A 17,585-nucleotide genomic window follows, 5' to 3' on the forward strand; every position below is an offset into this window, starting at 1 on the left:
CCGCGCAGACCTGAGCCCGGTGCCAAGCTGCGCCCTTGCACACTGGCTATTTTTTCAGGGAAGAACAGTGTTTTTTGGTTTGTTTGGGTTTTGTTTTTTTCTTTTTCCACAGTAGCAAAGACAGAAAACCTGAAACGCAACATCTGCAGGCACAGTTTGACTAGTACCTCCAATAAATGAAGTAGTGGCAATGCATGTTAAAAGAAAAAAAAAAAGCTACACTTGTGACACAAATGGAGTAATTTTAAATTAATCACAGTTGTACAAGGAACTTTTCATGGCCTGAACTGGCATGCACACAAGAGGACATTCTCCTACCTCAGTTTCTGAGGTTTTAGCTGTAATTTCGATCAGCTTTGAAAGTTGCACGACTCAACTACTTCATTTGAAAATTTATGCTGAGAATAAACTCAGTTTACAGATCTAACATGCAATTTAATACCAACACATTTCTAGAAATCCTGCTCCAGCCTCCTCCATCCTATTTACTTTGCCTGGTATGAAAAAAAAAAAGATATATATATATATGTGTGTGTGTGTATATATTATATATATTAAAAAATACATATAATATCAGTAGTTTGAAAGAGGCTGCAAGACAAAAAAAAGCACTGTTTGGCCGATGCAGGGCTTGTCAGCATTCCAGGCAGGAAAGGGGTGGCAGGTTGGACAACTGAGATTATCCAGGACAAGTAAACGTCAGTGCTTAAAACGAGAACGTTTGGGAACCAGCGCAGCTCCTCAAGGTTGCACGCTGCAGTGCCGGGACTGCCAGATGTTCTTAGCCCTGTCCGTCCTTTCAGATTTGTGTAGGTTTATGTTACATGCTGGGGTCTGGAAGGGGAAGGGAATGAAGGGAACTTAGTTTACAAAACAAACAAATTCCTTGGTAATGTAAAGCCTAGGCAGTGTTAGCCTGGCTGACTCAGATTCCTCCAAACCTCCATTAAAATACCAGCAGCAAGTGTGGCTGCTATTTTTGGCCACTTTTTAAAAAGCTGGGAAGGGAAGGAAAGTTCTCTTTTCAAATTGAAGACACACTCTCAGCAAGCATTCCTTGTTTGTTTCTTCCTATTTATTTAGCAATGCCACAAAGTTTGGAGACTGAAGAAGGGAACAACGTGGAGAGGACGTCCCCAAAGCCAGATGGAGTTTGCTTAAAAATATCAGACGCCCCCAGAACAATCTCCAAGTGAAAGGGTATCTACTACTGTCAGCAAAGCAGTGGGAAAGGGATGCACCACTGCATGTTAATATTGGAAACAAATGCCGTATTCGCTCGAGGAGGCAGAAGGCCCACTGCATCGTGGTGGACTCGGAGGACTTGTGGGTGGGCACAGCAGGGTTTGATGCCTGCTGGCATGGGGGAAACGGACTCTTGCATGTGGAGAATTAGTTGTGGTTTAGGCTGGTGACAGGAGACCTGCAGTCATTGCTGTGTTTATTGCTGCGAGAGGGGAGTCGTCAACAACTGACAAGTAGCTTGTATTTTTGCTTTGGAAAACAACCCTTTGGTAACAAATTCCATTAAGCAATTCGGATCTAAGCTCTTTTTCTACGTTTCTGGCATAATTACTACCCATATAAACCAGCACATCAGACTTTGCGGCTGTGTCATTATGCAACTTTTTTCGGCTGTTGCTCTTAGTGCCATCCCTTTCCCTGTAGCCATTGAGACTTACTCTTCTTCCTCGGCTTCCCAGCCCCACTGTGAACCATGAGCAGCACCGAGCTGGGTCAGACCAAAGGCTGTACGCACCCAAAATCCTGCCTCTGATGACAACCACCAGAGAAGGACCAAACGTCCCAAATTTGGGCGTTAAAAGAACATATTCATAGTTTTTACTCGCATTCTCCATAATACCCAGAATTTTACAGCTCGCTATCATGTCTCCCCTTCGGTGGCCGCATTTTGAAGGTAAAGAGCCCTCACCATTTCAGCCTCTCCTCCCACAGAAACTATTCCACACCACTACGAACCTGCCTGTTGCATTTCACAGCACCTTTTCTAGTTCTTCTAGACCCTTCCTGAAACAGGGGTGCAAATGCAAGCAGATTTCAACCCACTGGCATGCCCTGGGTTTGCATAGCAGCAGAGCAACCTTTGTATTTTGTCTCTGCTGTGCAAACAGATTGTATTCCCAGGCATTGCTTCCCCACTTCTTCAACAACCGGAGGATCCTCCCTCCTTACGAGCTCTCTAAGTACCTTAGCACAGGCTGGGAAAGCACTCTGAAAATCTGAACACTGCAGATCACTGAAGTCACCCACGCCTGGCAAGTCTTTCAAATCACCTAAAGACTTCTCAGAGGTGCTCGGCTTCTATAAAAGACAGCTTCAGCCTGCTCTCTGCTGTATCCCCTTACCTACCTACAATGAATCCTACTCTTCTGTTTTACACTAACCTGCTAACTCAGACTTCCTGGAGTGTGTTTTTCTCCTTCATTTCCATTAGATGAAGTTATTTTGGAGAATTAACCCTGTGTTTAGTAGCTCTGGGAAGCTACTGCCATGCAGGCAAACACCATGACTGTCTAAAAAAGACTTAAAATAAGCGCCATGGGTATACGATCCTAAGGCTATCACTTTACATTTTGGTGGTTTCTCACTATGATGGTAGCTTAAGTTGCCCTGCCCGCTTGTAAGACCATGCAATGAATCATGTCGTGGAACAGATCCAGCAGAAAGGAAAAAAAAAAAAAGATACATTTTTCAGCCAAATAAGCTCTCTTACTGTGTGCTTGCACAAGGTAAATGACGGGAACAAGCTGCTGAGGCTGAGAGCTGCTTAAGTTGATCCCACTACCAAAGAAATGCACTGGAATCACAGCCTAAGTCGTTCAGGTGCTTCAGAAGTGTTACCTGGCACGAATTGTTCATTAAAACATCTAAACGTTTGAGCATGTCTTTTGGCACAGTTGGGAACTGTTCTAAAACCCTAACAGCTCCCAGAAACTACTTAAGGACTTTTATATCAAAACCAAATGCCTTAACCACCCTCTGCACCATAATCAGCAGCTAGTACAACATATTAGAAACCGATAAAAGTTAATAAACAAAACATTAAAATTGAACTTACTGCCATAAAATTCTGAGGCAAAGCAGCGGGATTTTTCTGTTTGACACAGACTGAATTCTGTGATGATATTTGGTTTTGTGTTTCCACTCAAAGTCCAACAATAATTTACTTATAAAACTACACTTCGGGATCACTTTCTTGAGGTTTCTTCTTTCTTTCTTCCTCTAAGTGAACCTTTAAGCATCTTTTCAAATTATTTACATGAGTTTTAAACTCTAACTGGTGGTAATGAAGAACTTTAAATATGGGGCCACTTACTAAATTCCACTGGCCTTAAATCCTGCTGGCATTCAGCTAAATTTACTAAGGCAAGATGCTGAAAGAGCTGAGGAAAATTAAGTCACTTCATGTAACTAAAAATCTGGATCTTAGTTCTTGTGAAGGGAACTCGGGGGAGCTTAAACCTGTTACTGATGTCACACAATATTCCAATGTGAAGAAAGGAAATATCTCTTTCCCATATTGCCTTTAGTATAAGGACTGCCTTTTCCTAGTAGCAAATTCAAGAAATTAAAAAAACACCCCACCCTTGGATAGGATTCTTATCTGTGATAAAACTAAGTCCACGCAATACACACAGCCATTTCTACTTTGCCTAAGGTGGAAGGGAGGAACTGGTCCACGAAGACATCTTAGACTCCTCTGCTTTGTCTCCCCAGGATACCCACAGTACCTATCTGCCGTTAGTTCCTTATTTTGAGGCATTTCTCACCTAAATCAAGGAGTTGACCGTGCAATTTTGTGCTTCAAGCTTACCAACTCTAAGTAAGGCTTTTGACACCATGGAGCCATGCTCGCTGATGGCTTTGCATGTGTACTGCCCGGCATGCTCAGGCATCACGTTCCTAATGTGCAAGGAGCTTGAGCCCACTTGAGACATGGAGAAGTAGGTGGGCTCCGCAACGGCGCTGCCCAGCATTGCTTGAGGAGGTTTCTGTGGTTTTGAATGAAGCACGTGGGAAGGGTGGCTGGTCATAAGTCCTCTGCTGTCATACCAATGGATCACAGGAACAGGTAGGCCAGTGGCATTGCAAGACAGCGTCGTGTCCCCACCATCTATCACAGTGATGCTGGCTGGTGGAGAGACTATAACTGACCTAGAGCCTTTGCCTGGATGGGGTTGGGGGCAGGGAAACCCAAAGAACGAATTTGGTTAAGAAGTATGATGCTTAATGCCAAAGTGAGTCAATGCAATTTAAAAAGTCACGCACGCTTCTTTTTAGCCATTTTAACAGTTATTTCTTCTCTAGACAGCCTCTCCAGACTGGAGTTCAGCTGAGACTTGTGCTTAGAGAAGGCTGATAGAAAACTGCACTCAAACCACACTTCAAATTTTCTAAGTAACCAAGACTTGACTGTCGGTGAGGAACACAGTGCAGGCAACTGGCTTAGTCTACTCTGCAGACAAGAAGGTCGCAAAACATCTGCTCAGCCAGCCTCTGCGCAGCTCAGATCAATCTTAATGGCTACAGAGAAGGTCAAAAACTTCAACTACACATGACAGGGAGAGAACAGGAACAGCAACAGTCTTGCCAACATCCTTGTACTAGCAGAAATCAAGTTCTCCGGGTATCAGAAAGTATCTTAAGACTGGAAAGTGATCAGAAAGACTACTGGTACCTGCTGATCTGTTACAGGGGAAGTGTGCATTAACCCCAAATCTGATGATCATTTTGTAAACTTAGGTATATGGAACAGGCACAATTACTTGTTGGCCAATACTGCTAAGAATACCAGTTCATCCAGCACAACACGACCCTGATTCTATTTAAAAATAAACCGTGTCAAATTCAATCATAAGCTGATTTAATTGCAGCTGGTAATCTAGGTTTTAAGTATCAGGTAACCACGCCACCTCAGAAATACCTACATCTCTTAATACTCAACCAAAAGCACCTTCTTTGTAAGGTTTGCTACAAACAGTGGTCAAAAGCAAATCGATACATAATCTAAGGAAAAAAAACCAGATTAAAGCTTGAAGTACAAATGCTTAATTTGTGTTCTTGAGGGCTGCAAGTGCTCCTACCCAGCTGGACACGAAGTCTCCCAGTGGACTGCACAAATCCAACCCCATTGTTTGCTACACACTGGTACAAGCCGGAGTCGTCTTGGGTGACACCCCGGATCCGCAGACGGTTTCCTGTTGGCAAATGTCGTGGAGACAGACGGAGTGGAGCTGCATTGTGGAGCCAGGCAAGGGTCGGAGCAGGGCTTCCGCGGACGTCGCACCAGAAATGCACAGTCGCTCCAGCGGCCACGGTTTCATCTTGTAGTCCCTTAGAGATTGAGGCAGGTTCTATAAAGGGAAATAATTTTACATAAACCACTGTATGTTGATCTTAGCCTAAGTCCTGAAAAAAATACTATGAAACGTTACACAAACTTATTGTGTACAAATACCAAGCAAGCACTGCGTACTTCTAGTTCTACGCAGCCTAAAGCTGTGTTTCCCACACACTTGCTTATTTTAATGGTCTCTCCCTTCTATTCCAAAGTCACATTTGCATTAATACTGTAAATAAAACACCTGTATTTTCAAAATAATTCTTTAGTGACATCCCATAATAAAAGGTGTATTGTGTGTCAACATGTTTTTTTAATTACTCTAATGTATACATTTCAAAAACCAAACAAAAACAGTCATGGAGGCAAAAACCTCAAACAGGAAAATCTGCTACAAAGGAAAGGGGAGATTAGGAACAACTTGCAGCCACACAGAAGAGGCCAAGTATATTTCTTTTGCTTTTGTTTTTGCCCTCATCCAAACACATCACCTCCCCTTGCCAGCTTTTTGCTTATATATAACCTCAGAAGAGAAACATCTGATCCCTGGTACATTATTGACACTGTATCCCATATACGCTTGGCACTCCGCAGAAAAATAAATAGATCAGTTCTTCCCTTGGAGTTTGTTGTCCTTTACTGTTTAATTATTTCAGACTGCGAAGGATTTGAAGAAATAAATAGTTATGGATTTTAACTTGGGAGAGATGATGAGATATGATCATTATGAACATATCTTTATTCTTTATTTTAATAGGTTTAATAGGTTCTTTTTAGGTTGAGAAAGAATGTTAGGCTATTTGTAATCAGATGCCAAAACCAGCAAGTATACAACCAAAACATTCATTGCCTGGACGTGAAAATTTCTTTTATTTCTTACCAAGTATAGTAAGCGAATAGTTAACGTATTTCATTACTCCAAATTCATTTCCCACCACGCAGGAGTAATTCCCAGAGTCCGATGCCTCAAGCCTGTCCGTCACCAGATGGGAGTGCAGCAGTTTCCACCTGCCTTTTCTCAGTGCATTCCGGCCATCTTTAACCCAGCGGACAGAGGCTGGAGGCAACCCACTGACGACACATTCTAGCATCAGAGAGCTGTGCTGGGGCACTGCCAGGCTCTGTGGTGCCAGGGGGTGAAGTATGTGGAAGCCACCTGAGGAAGAGCCTGGAAGAAAGGAGACAAGGCTTATCACTAACTACTCTTTTAAACCGCATTCTCCCATCCCATCCTCCAGTCCTGAGGTTTGCCATATCTTTCAAACACGGCTACTTATATTTGTGACTAAGCATGATGCTGTAATGCTTTCTTCCAGAAGTCTTGCTCTGAAATCAGTTTGGTGACTAGAGTATTAGCAGTATCCCCCCTTCAAGGGCTATGTGCTCTGTCCTCTTGGGATTTGAGAAGCAGCCGCGCTGCTCCTCTACAGTAAGGGGAAATAAGAATTGAACGGGTAAATAATGCAGGACAGATTTTACATAACATGGTATTTGAGACCAGTGGATATTTAGGCTGATATGCCCATGCTAAAAATCCTAGGGATGATATTTATTTGGTTTGAGATGTATTTATTCTGGAAAGCTGAACCAAATACTCACGTGTGACTATGAGCCTACGTCCAGTGAGTTCTATTCTGAGATCGTGAGTAACTGGGTTGTACACTGCACATTTATAGGATCCTTTGTCTTCTAAAGATACATTCAAAATCTGCAGGTTTCCAGATGGAAGAATTAGGTAGTTGTCTAAACAAGTGGGGAAGGAAAAAAGATTATTATATTTAACTTGGTTTCAAAATAAGGCTTCTTTTTTTAAAAAAAATTTTTTACATCACTTCTCAGATGTATCAATCTATTCTAAATGTAGGATCACAAAGAAATCATGCTGCCATGCAAAGGATATTAATTTACAAAGGTAGCTTTAGATAAAGTGATTTGCACAGGAAGTTCTGCAAGTTTCTGGAGGTTTTTTTTCTTTAAGTTCTAAGAAAAAAATCCAGGCAAGCTTTTGTTGGATATTTATGTTGCTGACCAGGGGCATAAAACATCTCACCTGTTGATTGCTCCAGCCATTTTCCCCGCACTTGAAAGCGAACCTGTGCTTTAGGGTTGCTTTCCGGCACCTTGCATCCAATGAAAGCTGTACCTCCTTCCTCTGCTGTAACGGCAGGTTTCACTGACGTATCAAAATTAGCTAAACCTAGAAAAGAATTGGTAATTAAGAGCAGCCACGGCTTGGGAAAGAGGAAGGGCAGTAAGCTCAGTATTTGTGTTTAAAACATAGCTGGTTTCAACCTGATTATCTTCTCTGGTGCAGCATTTGGACATTCATATCGATAGGCATGGCCTTTTCTGTAGTCCGTAACAACATAAACCCTCCTGTGTACATACGCTTCCTTACTACAGGAAGGGCCAGCTTTTACATGGGAATAGTGAGGAAAGAAAAAACAGTCACTATGTTCCTTCAACTGCTCCAGGAAAAGCAAGCAGAGATATCTGAAAGACTGCAGTAATACTCATGGGCTCTGAAGGCACTACAGAAGACAATTTACACTAACAGCAGGAAGCCTGTCCATAAGAAACATTAAACTGTCTTTCTGTGATTATAATTAACACAACACTGAGTACAGCAGCGCCTCCCACTCATTGCCATGAGCAATGAGGCAAGCAGGGAGCTTCAACAGCTAACAGCACCTTCTCATTTTCTACTAAAATCTCAAAAGGAGAGAAGTGTGAAAGCTGCTCTTCTACTCCCTTCATGTTCAAAGCATCTTCTAGGTTGTGAAGTTTTTCTATGTTACCCACCCTTATAGCTCTCTTGAGAGGGTCTTGCTATGGGTCAGTACTTTACCAAAACACTTACTTCTCTCACTTATAAGAAATTTTCCTCCCAGGAGGATTTTGGACATGCTCCATAGATGAGGTACCCTTACAGAGAAATCACTCAAATCCTGCTTGACAAAGGCCTGATTCAGACAGCACCGCGATCCCAAGCAGACAAATCATGCTCACAGAGGAATATTATATTCCCATTCTCAGCACCACATTGTCCTTTCCATGTGGAAAACATTGCCCTTCCTCTTCTAAACTCCTTTAAGATCAAATACTTTACAGTAACTGATCTAAGCACTAAGGCAAAGACTGATCAGAAGAACCAGTGCCACCGAGAAAAGGGAAATTGTACCTAAAAGGACAGAAGACTGTCCCTACCTGAAGAACATCTAGATAGTTTTGACCAAATGAAACGAAATAAGTGAAAAGGAAAATTTGCAGCTCCCACTTATTTTCCAGGCAACAATTACCAGTCATTTCTCTTCTAATCAACTCTCAAGCACGCTTCTGCAATGGCATGGCAGCTCAGTTGCTCTTTCAAGATCATTTTGAAGAGCAGCTTTTGGGAGCCTTGCACTTTTGAGGTCAATTCATTGAAATGAATGTCATTTCACTGAATAATATTTGTATTTGCTGGAGAGGACTCTTGAGGTCCTTCAGCTCAAAATGAGGCTACCACCACCACTAAATCAATGAGGTGTGGTTTTGTCTAGTTGAGTCTTTAAAAGCCTCCAAGGATGGGGATCCAGAAACTCTCTGGGGAATCTGTTCCAGGGCTGCATCACCTGACAGGTCTCGGAGGACACAGGGGAAAAAAAAAAAATGGTGAAAAGTGTATAATCAATCATATACTAAGTACTGGCTGAGGGGAAAAAAAAACCCACCTTGAAACTAGGTGTTTTCTAAAAGTCAAAGAAAAACAAACTATACAAACCAGTTGAGATCTATATAATTTGCAAGGAGTGAGGAACAGAAAGAAAAATTAACTTACTGCCCATCGATACCATTGCAGGCCTGCTCAGAACAGCACCCACGCTGCTGTTAGCAATGCACTGATAGCGACCAGATGTTGACAGGCTGAGGGAGACGATTGTCAGAGATCCTGACTGGATTTCCACTTCTCCCACCTTGCTGTCCAGAGGCTCCCCGTTAAACAGCCAAGAAAGGTGAGCCGTGGAGGGCTCGGCAGAACACCGGAGTTGTACAGGTCCACCAGACTTCTGGACAGTAGACAAGGGCTCAGAAATAAAACGCGGAGTTAAATCTAAAAGAAAAAATATATATATTCAGTTAGTGAACAGCATTTTGCATGAACACAAGTGATAAGGTTGATGATGCACTGACTGGTATGAAAGACTGACCGTGATCTGTATTATAGCAATGCTCTCTCCCAAGGCTCCTGCCACTGTTCACAGACCCGGCAAACTTCTTTCATCAGAAGGTTAAATATTGCTAACAGACTATTCAGATCAAACACGGACAAATAAAGGGTCTCTCAACTCCAAGTTCCTAGCGATACTCTAGCAGGCATCACCTTTTCCTCTGCAAGAGGAACTCGCAACAGATTCGTGCTCTCTCTCTCAAACACCAGGGAAAACTTCAAGATTCAAACCCCATGAAGAAGGTAACAGCAATTAAACAAACGTAGGTTCAGTGTACAGGAAGGGTGAGATACTTCCCCAAGTGTATACAAGGTGAAGACATCAAGCTTTCTAGGGCCAGCAAAAACTGCAATCCCACTGGATTGATTCAGAGTGAAACAGCACCCGCCACCTGAATAGATGGAGTACAGGAATATGCAGCTGTAGCTGATCTGTCCCATATGAAGCGGGCCCGGACGTGACTTGTAAAATTTTAGAAATGGTAGCAGCCTGCCAGGTATTTATGCAGAACCGTCTCTGAGTCTGCAGAACTAATTAAAAATAGCAGGATAAAAAAAAGCTGGATGAACAGCAAAGGCTCTTGTTAATTCCAAATACATGGACTTCATCAGGACAAGAATGATGAATTGGGCATCCATTATCTTTACTGAGTAAAGATGAACAGAAACAGGAAAAGCTGCTAATAAATAAAAGGTTGAGTTCCACAAAACTTGGTTATGAGAATCTATTTATTTGCCAGAAGAAAATTCCTGCTTGTTGGAGGAAACTTTTTCCTATCCTGGCCAATGAAACACTGGGAATTATTACCATTTGTTTTCTATGGAATTCTCTGCTGAAGATTTTGTACAAAGGGAGCAAGCAAAAGACAGTTAACACTGGTAATTCCTATTTGGTTAGAAATATGGGAGAAAAAAAATTAAAATAAACACAGTGGCAGGGGAAAAAAATTCCTAGTTTATAAATGAGCTAAGGAATTCCAGATAGTATGGGTCAAGATGATATTAAATGACATCCAAATAAGAGACAGTCATCTTGTAGGTGGGGCCCTCAGCTCATGCTTTTCTTCTCAAGTCAGTCCATCCAAGCTCTATTTATGAGTTTCAGATGAGAAACTGTGCATTTTTAACAGAACCATAAACTATCTGCATAAACATAAAATAAAACTGGAAATTAAAGTGTGGCTTCACTTAACAAAAAAGATGAAATCCATAAAAATGGTATCCAAGCATTTCACAGGACTCCAGATGTCCATTTTTAGCTTTTAATTATAAAACTGTTTTTCCTATTAGTTCAGTTTGAATTTCCAGGGATAAGAGAAAAGCAATGACCTTTTCAGTTTGCTAGCCACCAATTGCTATGAAATTGCACTGTTACTTTCATCTTCACCCCTGCCCTTGCTTATGACACCAACACTTTGTGCTCAGCGTAAAAGTCAAAATTGGTAGCAGTGACCCTGCAGCTGGAATTTATCTCCTATGACTGCTTGAAAAATAAAATTTATCCCATTTGCTTATAAGGATTGGCTATGAAGTGCTAAAAGTAGTAAAAGCTTCTTTTTTGTGTGGTTACGTTAAGACAAGCTGACTACACAGAGCATATGTGTCAATTAAAACCATCCCTCTTCTTTTTTTAACGCAAGAACTGTTCCAACTGCAGCCACGCATCAGCGTTCATGTTTCAAAGATCTGATTCTCCTTACGCCCTGCAAATTTCAAACCCCTCCCAACCCCATGGGATCACAAGATGCACTGTACGCAGCAAAATCGGCATCCAGCTAAGTCCACGGAGATCCCAAAGAACAAACCTACGTAACAGAGTCTTCCACATTCAAGCACTTGTTTTGAGCCAGGTTTTCAAAAGTAAAGTCTTATTTTCATCTTAAGACTGAGTTTAAGTGCTATCCATGCTTCCTTAAAAGCAGATTATCGATAACATGCATTAAAGTTGACCACTTTGAAACACCCTCCAAATCGTTGTTCATTCAAAAGTACGGGGTAAACCTCCAAAACCTCTGAGCAAGTCATCTTGGCTCACGCGGGAAGGCCTTACCTGAACTCGTGGCAGAGATGAGACCTGTGGCAGCGATGAAGAGCAGTGCCTGTAAGCGTCCAGGATCTGGATGCATAGCGCCAGATTACAGAAGTTGAAAGCACCAAGCTCCAGACTAAGATGAGGCACCAAAACAGCTACAAAACAAACAAACAGATGTCTACTGTAAGTTTCAGGAGTTAGTCTTTTAACTCTCTTGCAACAAAGTGTTTGGGGTTTAAAAAAAAAGCGCAACCAGGAAACAGCCAATATTCTTTGCAATATAGAAACCATCTGTAAAAATGAGTTCGAAGTTGAACTTAACTATGTTTCCAAGTCCTATTCTTAAGATTTTTTCCACAGCTGGGGTATGAGGCATCTGTGCTGAACCATACTGCCTTGACAAATTAGCCCTTCCAACCAGAAGAATTGAAGTCCAAAGTAAACAGCTTATCTATTGGAGATAATATTGTTTGCAAACAATAATCATTTGACCATCTATCACCAAGCTACACTTGTTTTACAAGTTTTTATGAATCTACATGCTGTGATGCAGCTACTGCTTGTAATTGCTCTAAGCCTGCTTACTGAGACATGTCATCTGCTTGCCCGTTCTAGTGTGCTTTACAGTCAAAGGATGGTGAATGTCTACTAAAAAAAAAATCACCAATGTTAACTTTGGCTCTCATTTATATTCCCAAATCAATACTGCTTTCTCATATATACTTCTGGGGCATCCGTTATGTATGCTTTTATCTACACAGCTGCTTCTACAAGAGGACAGTTCTTTCCTTGGCCGTATCACACCTGACCATTCGGCTATATAAGACCTCACTTTCATCACCAAAAAATACAAACTAAATCATGAAACCAGCAAAATACAAAGTCACCAAACCAGCAACCTAACTTGCACAAGGTGAGCCTCAGAAACAGTGTTTCTGACACTCAAGAGTCTCCATCAAACACTCTCTTCTCAAAGAAAAAAAAAAAATAACCTGCAGCTGTCGTTCACTTGAATTTTCTATTTGCCTTGCATAATATTATGATGAATAAGATTTGAGTTCATTTAGCACAGTTACTTCATTTATCAGCCCGGCCATTCAATTTCACTGCTGATAACACTCAACATATATTTTAAACATCTCATATATCAGACATGTATATAAACACGAATCTAACACACATACAATAACTAGGAGTTTTACTGGCAGTGTGCAGAAACAAGTGGAACAATACATATGCTTGATAGAACTAAGTCCCAGTTTATTGAGTGCTTACAGAGCCATTTGCTTTCTAAGAAGGCGGATCCAAATATCAACAGCAAAATTATTCCCATGGCTTATTTAAAAATAACAGTATTTATCATTGGAACATCACTGTAAAATATATATGCAAAATAAGCATCAGGAAAAGACTCCAATTATAATAAAAGAATCACTCTAGATTTTATAGAGCTATTTGCTTACTGCTACTTCTTCCCACACACTGCACTCCAGGCTTATGACAGCTTGAGAAGGCTGAAAGAAATGCTGTCAAGTTCTGCTCCCGTTCCTGGGCAGTTTTATCTGATCCGGCAAATTTATTTCAGCTGTTCAGAAGATCCGGTAATCCTGCAGACCAGGCTGGTTCCCCAACGACAGCCGGGGCTGTTTTGGTAAGACACAGATGGCAGAATAGACCGGCTACGCAGAAAGCATCTTGGTTTATTTGAATTCTCACTCAGTTCAAGGGCAGGAGAGCCGCTCCACCAGCAAGCGCAGAGGACAAAGTAAACACCCAAAGAACTTGTTAACATCAAACACTTTGCTGAAGAGGGGTGGGGGGCAATGTTGCTTTTTGCCAAATCTTCCCTTGACTATTTATTTATGAAAAGCAATGAAACGTATATTCTAGGTCAACTTTAACCCCAGCACATGGAGCTACTGGGTTATTTTGCAGCTGTCTTTTCAAACAAGGCCAGCTCATTATCTTTAACTAAACTTTATCTTTGGAGATCTACTTTATCCAGTCTCTGATTTCCCTCTGTTTATCTTTCTCTTTACATGTTCCTAGCTGCCAGTGTCAACAGCTACTCCTCTTTTGACCTACCAGTTTGGCTTTCACAGGCTTGCGGAGTGGTAAGATCAACTGTAAAGCAGTGAGTACACAAAGCAAGCCACAAAGACCAAAGTTCTTTAACTGGAGGGAAAAGAAGGAAAAATATTCCCTTTAGTTGGAGTAGCACTGCTCAGCAACAATACTCGGGCATCCAAGGAAAGTTTAAGACCCACTTTTGAAGGGACTGCAGAAACCTCTTATTCACTGGTAGATAAAGGAACGCAAGAGGAAGACGAGATCCAACATGCGATACACAACCCCAAAATATTTGCTTCTTTCTTCTTCTTTTGCAGATGATGTCACTACAGAAGCCCCTTACTAGGTATAGAGAAGAGGGCAAGACCACAGCTTGTAGTTTCGGGGTCTTTAGAAACCCGGCAGAGAAACCTTGCCTCTTTAACATTGTATTAATACATATCTGAGCCTTAAAAGGCCTTAAAGATGGAAAAACGGGACTCTTCCCCTTTGTCGTCATTTCAGTAACCCTGAACTCCCATTCTGACCGCAAGTACCAGTCATTGGGGACCTAATGGGCACAGAAAGAGGAGCACTTTGCTTAGATGTGGCTCCATTTCAGTGTCTCAAATTCCAAGATGAGCTCACCCGGGAACAACTCTGCCCACTGTTCACTATTCCACACTTGAGAGAATGAATCTCCATCACTGGTGGATCAAATAGTCAAAGTTATTTTGAAGTAAGAGGTGTCACTGAGAAAAGGGGTATTTCCGAGCCTTTTAAACTAAAACATTAGTAACAGGAGTAATCATATAAATAAAAATAATATTCAAGGCTGAACAGAGATGGGTATGGTTTTCATGGATCAAGTCCTTTCCAGTTTCACCAGCAATTTCTCCGGACCATCAGTGCAGCATACAAGAAAACCACAGCATGGCAAAGTCCTGTATTTTTCCTACTTCCACCAAGACATCTTCATCTATAGTAATCTTCCAAATATCTTCATCCAGCACTTGAGCTACTTGTCAGCTCTAAAGTAACTTGTTGCTCACAGACCAAGGAAAACAAGGAAGATAACGGACTTGTGTCATGAGGAGGAGTTGACCCGACCATTCCAATGGATGCCCACCCCTCAGAAGCACAGTGCGCACGCAGGGGCGTCCAGGAACGTGTACCTGGTACTTTTGGAGGCAATTAGTAAGATGGAGCACTTCTGAAGACGATACAGTTCTGGTTGTGAGCCTCCTCTGTCGCAGACCCTTTTTAAAGGGGACCCCTCGCCAAAGAGCTGTGGGGACAGGCACGCGCCCGTCCATCAGCTCGCAGTTTCAGCCCCGCAACCTTCAGGATGCCATCTACAGGCAAGCAAAATAAATCATCCGAGCTAACTCCAAACAGAGGGGAAGGGCACATTTTAATTAGTCCCTTTAGGAGCACCAGAGAGGTTTCCCAGTGCAGGAGCAGGGCTGTCCCCACTGCCAGGCTCTCACATCAGCCCTGGCACGTGCCGGCTAGGTTCTGCAGGGCAGATTGCACACCATCGCCTGGTGGTTGAGGCCTGAAGACCTCACAGGGATGGACATGGGCCACCACAGGCCAGGAGCCACCCTCGGCACATGGACTTACTGAAATGTCCAAATGGGCTGAGACGGGAAGACATATGCACCAGACGGGCCAAGCAGGCTTCTCATCTCTGATCTGGACAGACTCAGCGCAGCCCTAGCAGCAACCCTTGCCTCTCTTCCCAAAGCTTCATGCCTGTCACTGATTCTCCGGAAACCAGACATCTTCAACGTTAAGATCCACATGCCTGGTCCGTTCAGTGTAACTAACTTAACCTATCACCTCCACATTAACTCACTCCTACCTACTTGCTTGCCCCCCAAAAAAGGTTTTACACTCTAAAAGATGACAAAATGCTGTGTGCCATGCATTCATATGGTGCCCAGCCCCAGAGGATCCAGTGTCTTTCAAAACACAGCCAAGAACCTGCCCTGCTTATTTATCAGACCATGAACTTCTCATCTCCACCCTTGCAACTGAGGGCAGAGTCAGTACTAAAAAGAACACTATCTCATACCCACTTTTTTCTCCTTTTCTGACAGTTTTTGTTCCTTCTGGTTTAGCTCCCTGAATCATCTTCCTGCCATCTCAGACCAGCTGGCAGGACAAGACCAGCACCTCCCTTCCCAGCACTGAGCAGCCACCAGAGCTATTTAGCCACCACTCCACCTCAATCTAACCACTACCCTACTCCTGCTCCATCACCCCCCTCCAAAACTCTGACCTTCAGTGAGCCGATTCAGCATGCTGAAGCTAAAGGAGGAAAGGGTTTCTTCGCTAGCCAAATGCACCGGGTCCTATAAGTGCCGGAGCAAACCGGGGAAGGAGGAGGAGGAGGAGGAGGAAGGAAACAGCATGCTTGGGAACAGAGGGAGTTATTCAGGTTGCCCACTCCACCTCCAGGAGCTGATGGCCTTCTCTAAGAAGCCCTAGGAAAAAGTGACAGAGCTGCTGCTTCAGGGGCAGTGCCGTTTCTTCTGAACAGCAGCAACTCAAAAATCAATTAATCCAACCGCACTTTATAATACTACACATGATTTAACACCTAAAGCACAACAAGTTGGTTTTTTCCCTAGGTCATTTATTACAGAATTACCAAGAAAAATCTCCTTCTAACTTGCTCCCCAAGATTGTTTCCATCAGTACAACAAAAATCGCAGATTTTCAAAGTGCCTAAACTTAAAGCAAACAAAACACCCAGAATCAACTAAAACACTGCGCCCTTAGTGCAAGCAAGCCGAGTTAGATCATTAAATCTCGCACCAAGACACCTTAAAAAAAAAAAAAAAAAGGTATTGAAGCCTGTGGCATTCCAAGAGAAAGCAATCAGACATTCCTGCAGCTCGGCTCCTCAGTGATCTCCGAAGCCTTTGATCACTGACTGTCTTCATGCTGTCCTCCTGGGGTCTGGCAAAATGAGTGTAACAGCTGGCATATATACTTCATTAGCTTTTTGTGCTGGGGAGGAGCGGGTTAGCAGCCCAGTAGCAACCGACAGTCTGCCCGTCGGCTTAAGGACTAACCTCCGAGGTTTATTCCTGGGTCTTTTGGTAGCTGGGAAAAGCCCAGAAGTAGTGCCGAGCAACTGACACCGGCGCATTCGCCCACATGCCACATAACTCATACGTACCATACCTAAAGACACGGCAGCCATACATTAAGGATGCGGCGGACAGATTTTTTAACACCAACATGCGGGTTTGAGATTGCTAAAAGGCAACCAAGCCTGCTGAAGCCTCATTTTTATGAATGCTTAATGACCACTCAATCATTAACATCAACCTTTAAAAAGCAAATGCAGCACCTACAGTGTTCATTACCCTCCCCCTCCCCCCTTTTCAGGGTCTCAATCGAGTCAGTCAAGCGTGCAAACCGATCCTGTCGCCAGCAAAAGCATTTCCTTTCACTGTGGTCAGCCAAAAGCAGGGGAAGAAAATGGAAGTGACTTGGAGTTATGGCACCAAAAAGGCCAGACAAGCAAGGAAATAATCAACTCCACATGAGCCACTTCTAGCCCATCACAATGAAAAGGGCCTACGACTAACCCCAGGAAAGGTCAGCGGGACTATGGGGGTCATAAGCTGAAAAAGGCAATAGCGAGCAGCTGCCAGCTGCAATAAGAATCAATGTGTTCCTAATTACGCTCTGAAGAGAGAGCTCGAGCACTGAAAAAAGTCGTGCTGTAATCACTGCTTGTGTAAAAAAAGAAAAAAAAAAATTTCAAGTGCTCCCGTTTTACTCTCTTCTCCACCTCCAGCACTGAAACTGCAGTTTCTGTGTTACTAAATTACAGGAAGCCGAGCAATGGAGATAAGGAGCCAGGCTTTTACATAAGTGGTGGGTTTTTTGGTTTTTGGTTTTTTTTTTTT

The 17,585-nt window shown here is 42.7% G+C and overlaps 1 protein-coding gene across 1 annotated transcript in view; it reads right to left on the reverse strand.

Moving 5' to 3' along the window:
* The window catches only part of CDON (cell adhesion associated, oncogene regulated), a 34,176-nt gene extending 22,478 nt beyond the window's left edge, over positions 1 to 11,698 (reverse strand). Inside the window, exons 1-7 of the mRNA XM_010581355.1 lie at positions 11,623 to 11,698; positions 9,183 to 9,455; positions 7,413 to 7,559; positions 6,962 to 7,105; positions 6,243 to 6,530; positions 5,106 to 5,375; positions 3,836 to 4,189 (exon numbers count right to left, since the gene is read on the reverse strand). Of these exons, the coding sequence (XP_010579657.1) occupies positions 3,836 to 4,189; positions 5,106 to 5,375; positions 6,243 to 6,530; positions 6,962 to 7,105; positions 7,413 to 7,559; positions 9,183 to 9,455; positions 11,623 to 11,698 (1,552 nt within the window). The remainder of the gene's footprint in view (positions 1 to 3,835; positions 4,190 to 5,105; positions 5,376 to 6,242; positions 6,531 to 6,961; positions 7,106 to 7,412; positions 7,560 to 9,182; positions 9,456 to 11,622) is intronic.
* Between the last annotated feature and the right edge of the window lie 5,887 nt (positions 11,699 to 17,585).

This window comes from Haliaeetus leucocephalus, unplaced genomic scaffold (assembly GCF_000737465.1).
Source record: "Haliaeetus leucocephalus isolate CR32 unplaced genomic scaffold, Haliaeetus_leucocephalus-4.0 Scaffold773, whole genome shotgun sequence".
Taxonomy (NCBI): domain Eukaryota; kingdom Metazoa; phylum Chordata; class Aves; order Accipitriformes; family Accipitridae; genus Haliaeetus; species Haliaeetus leucocephalus.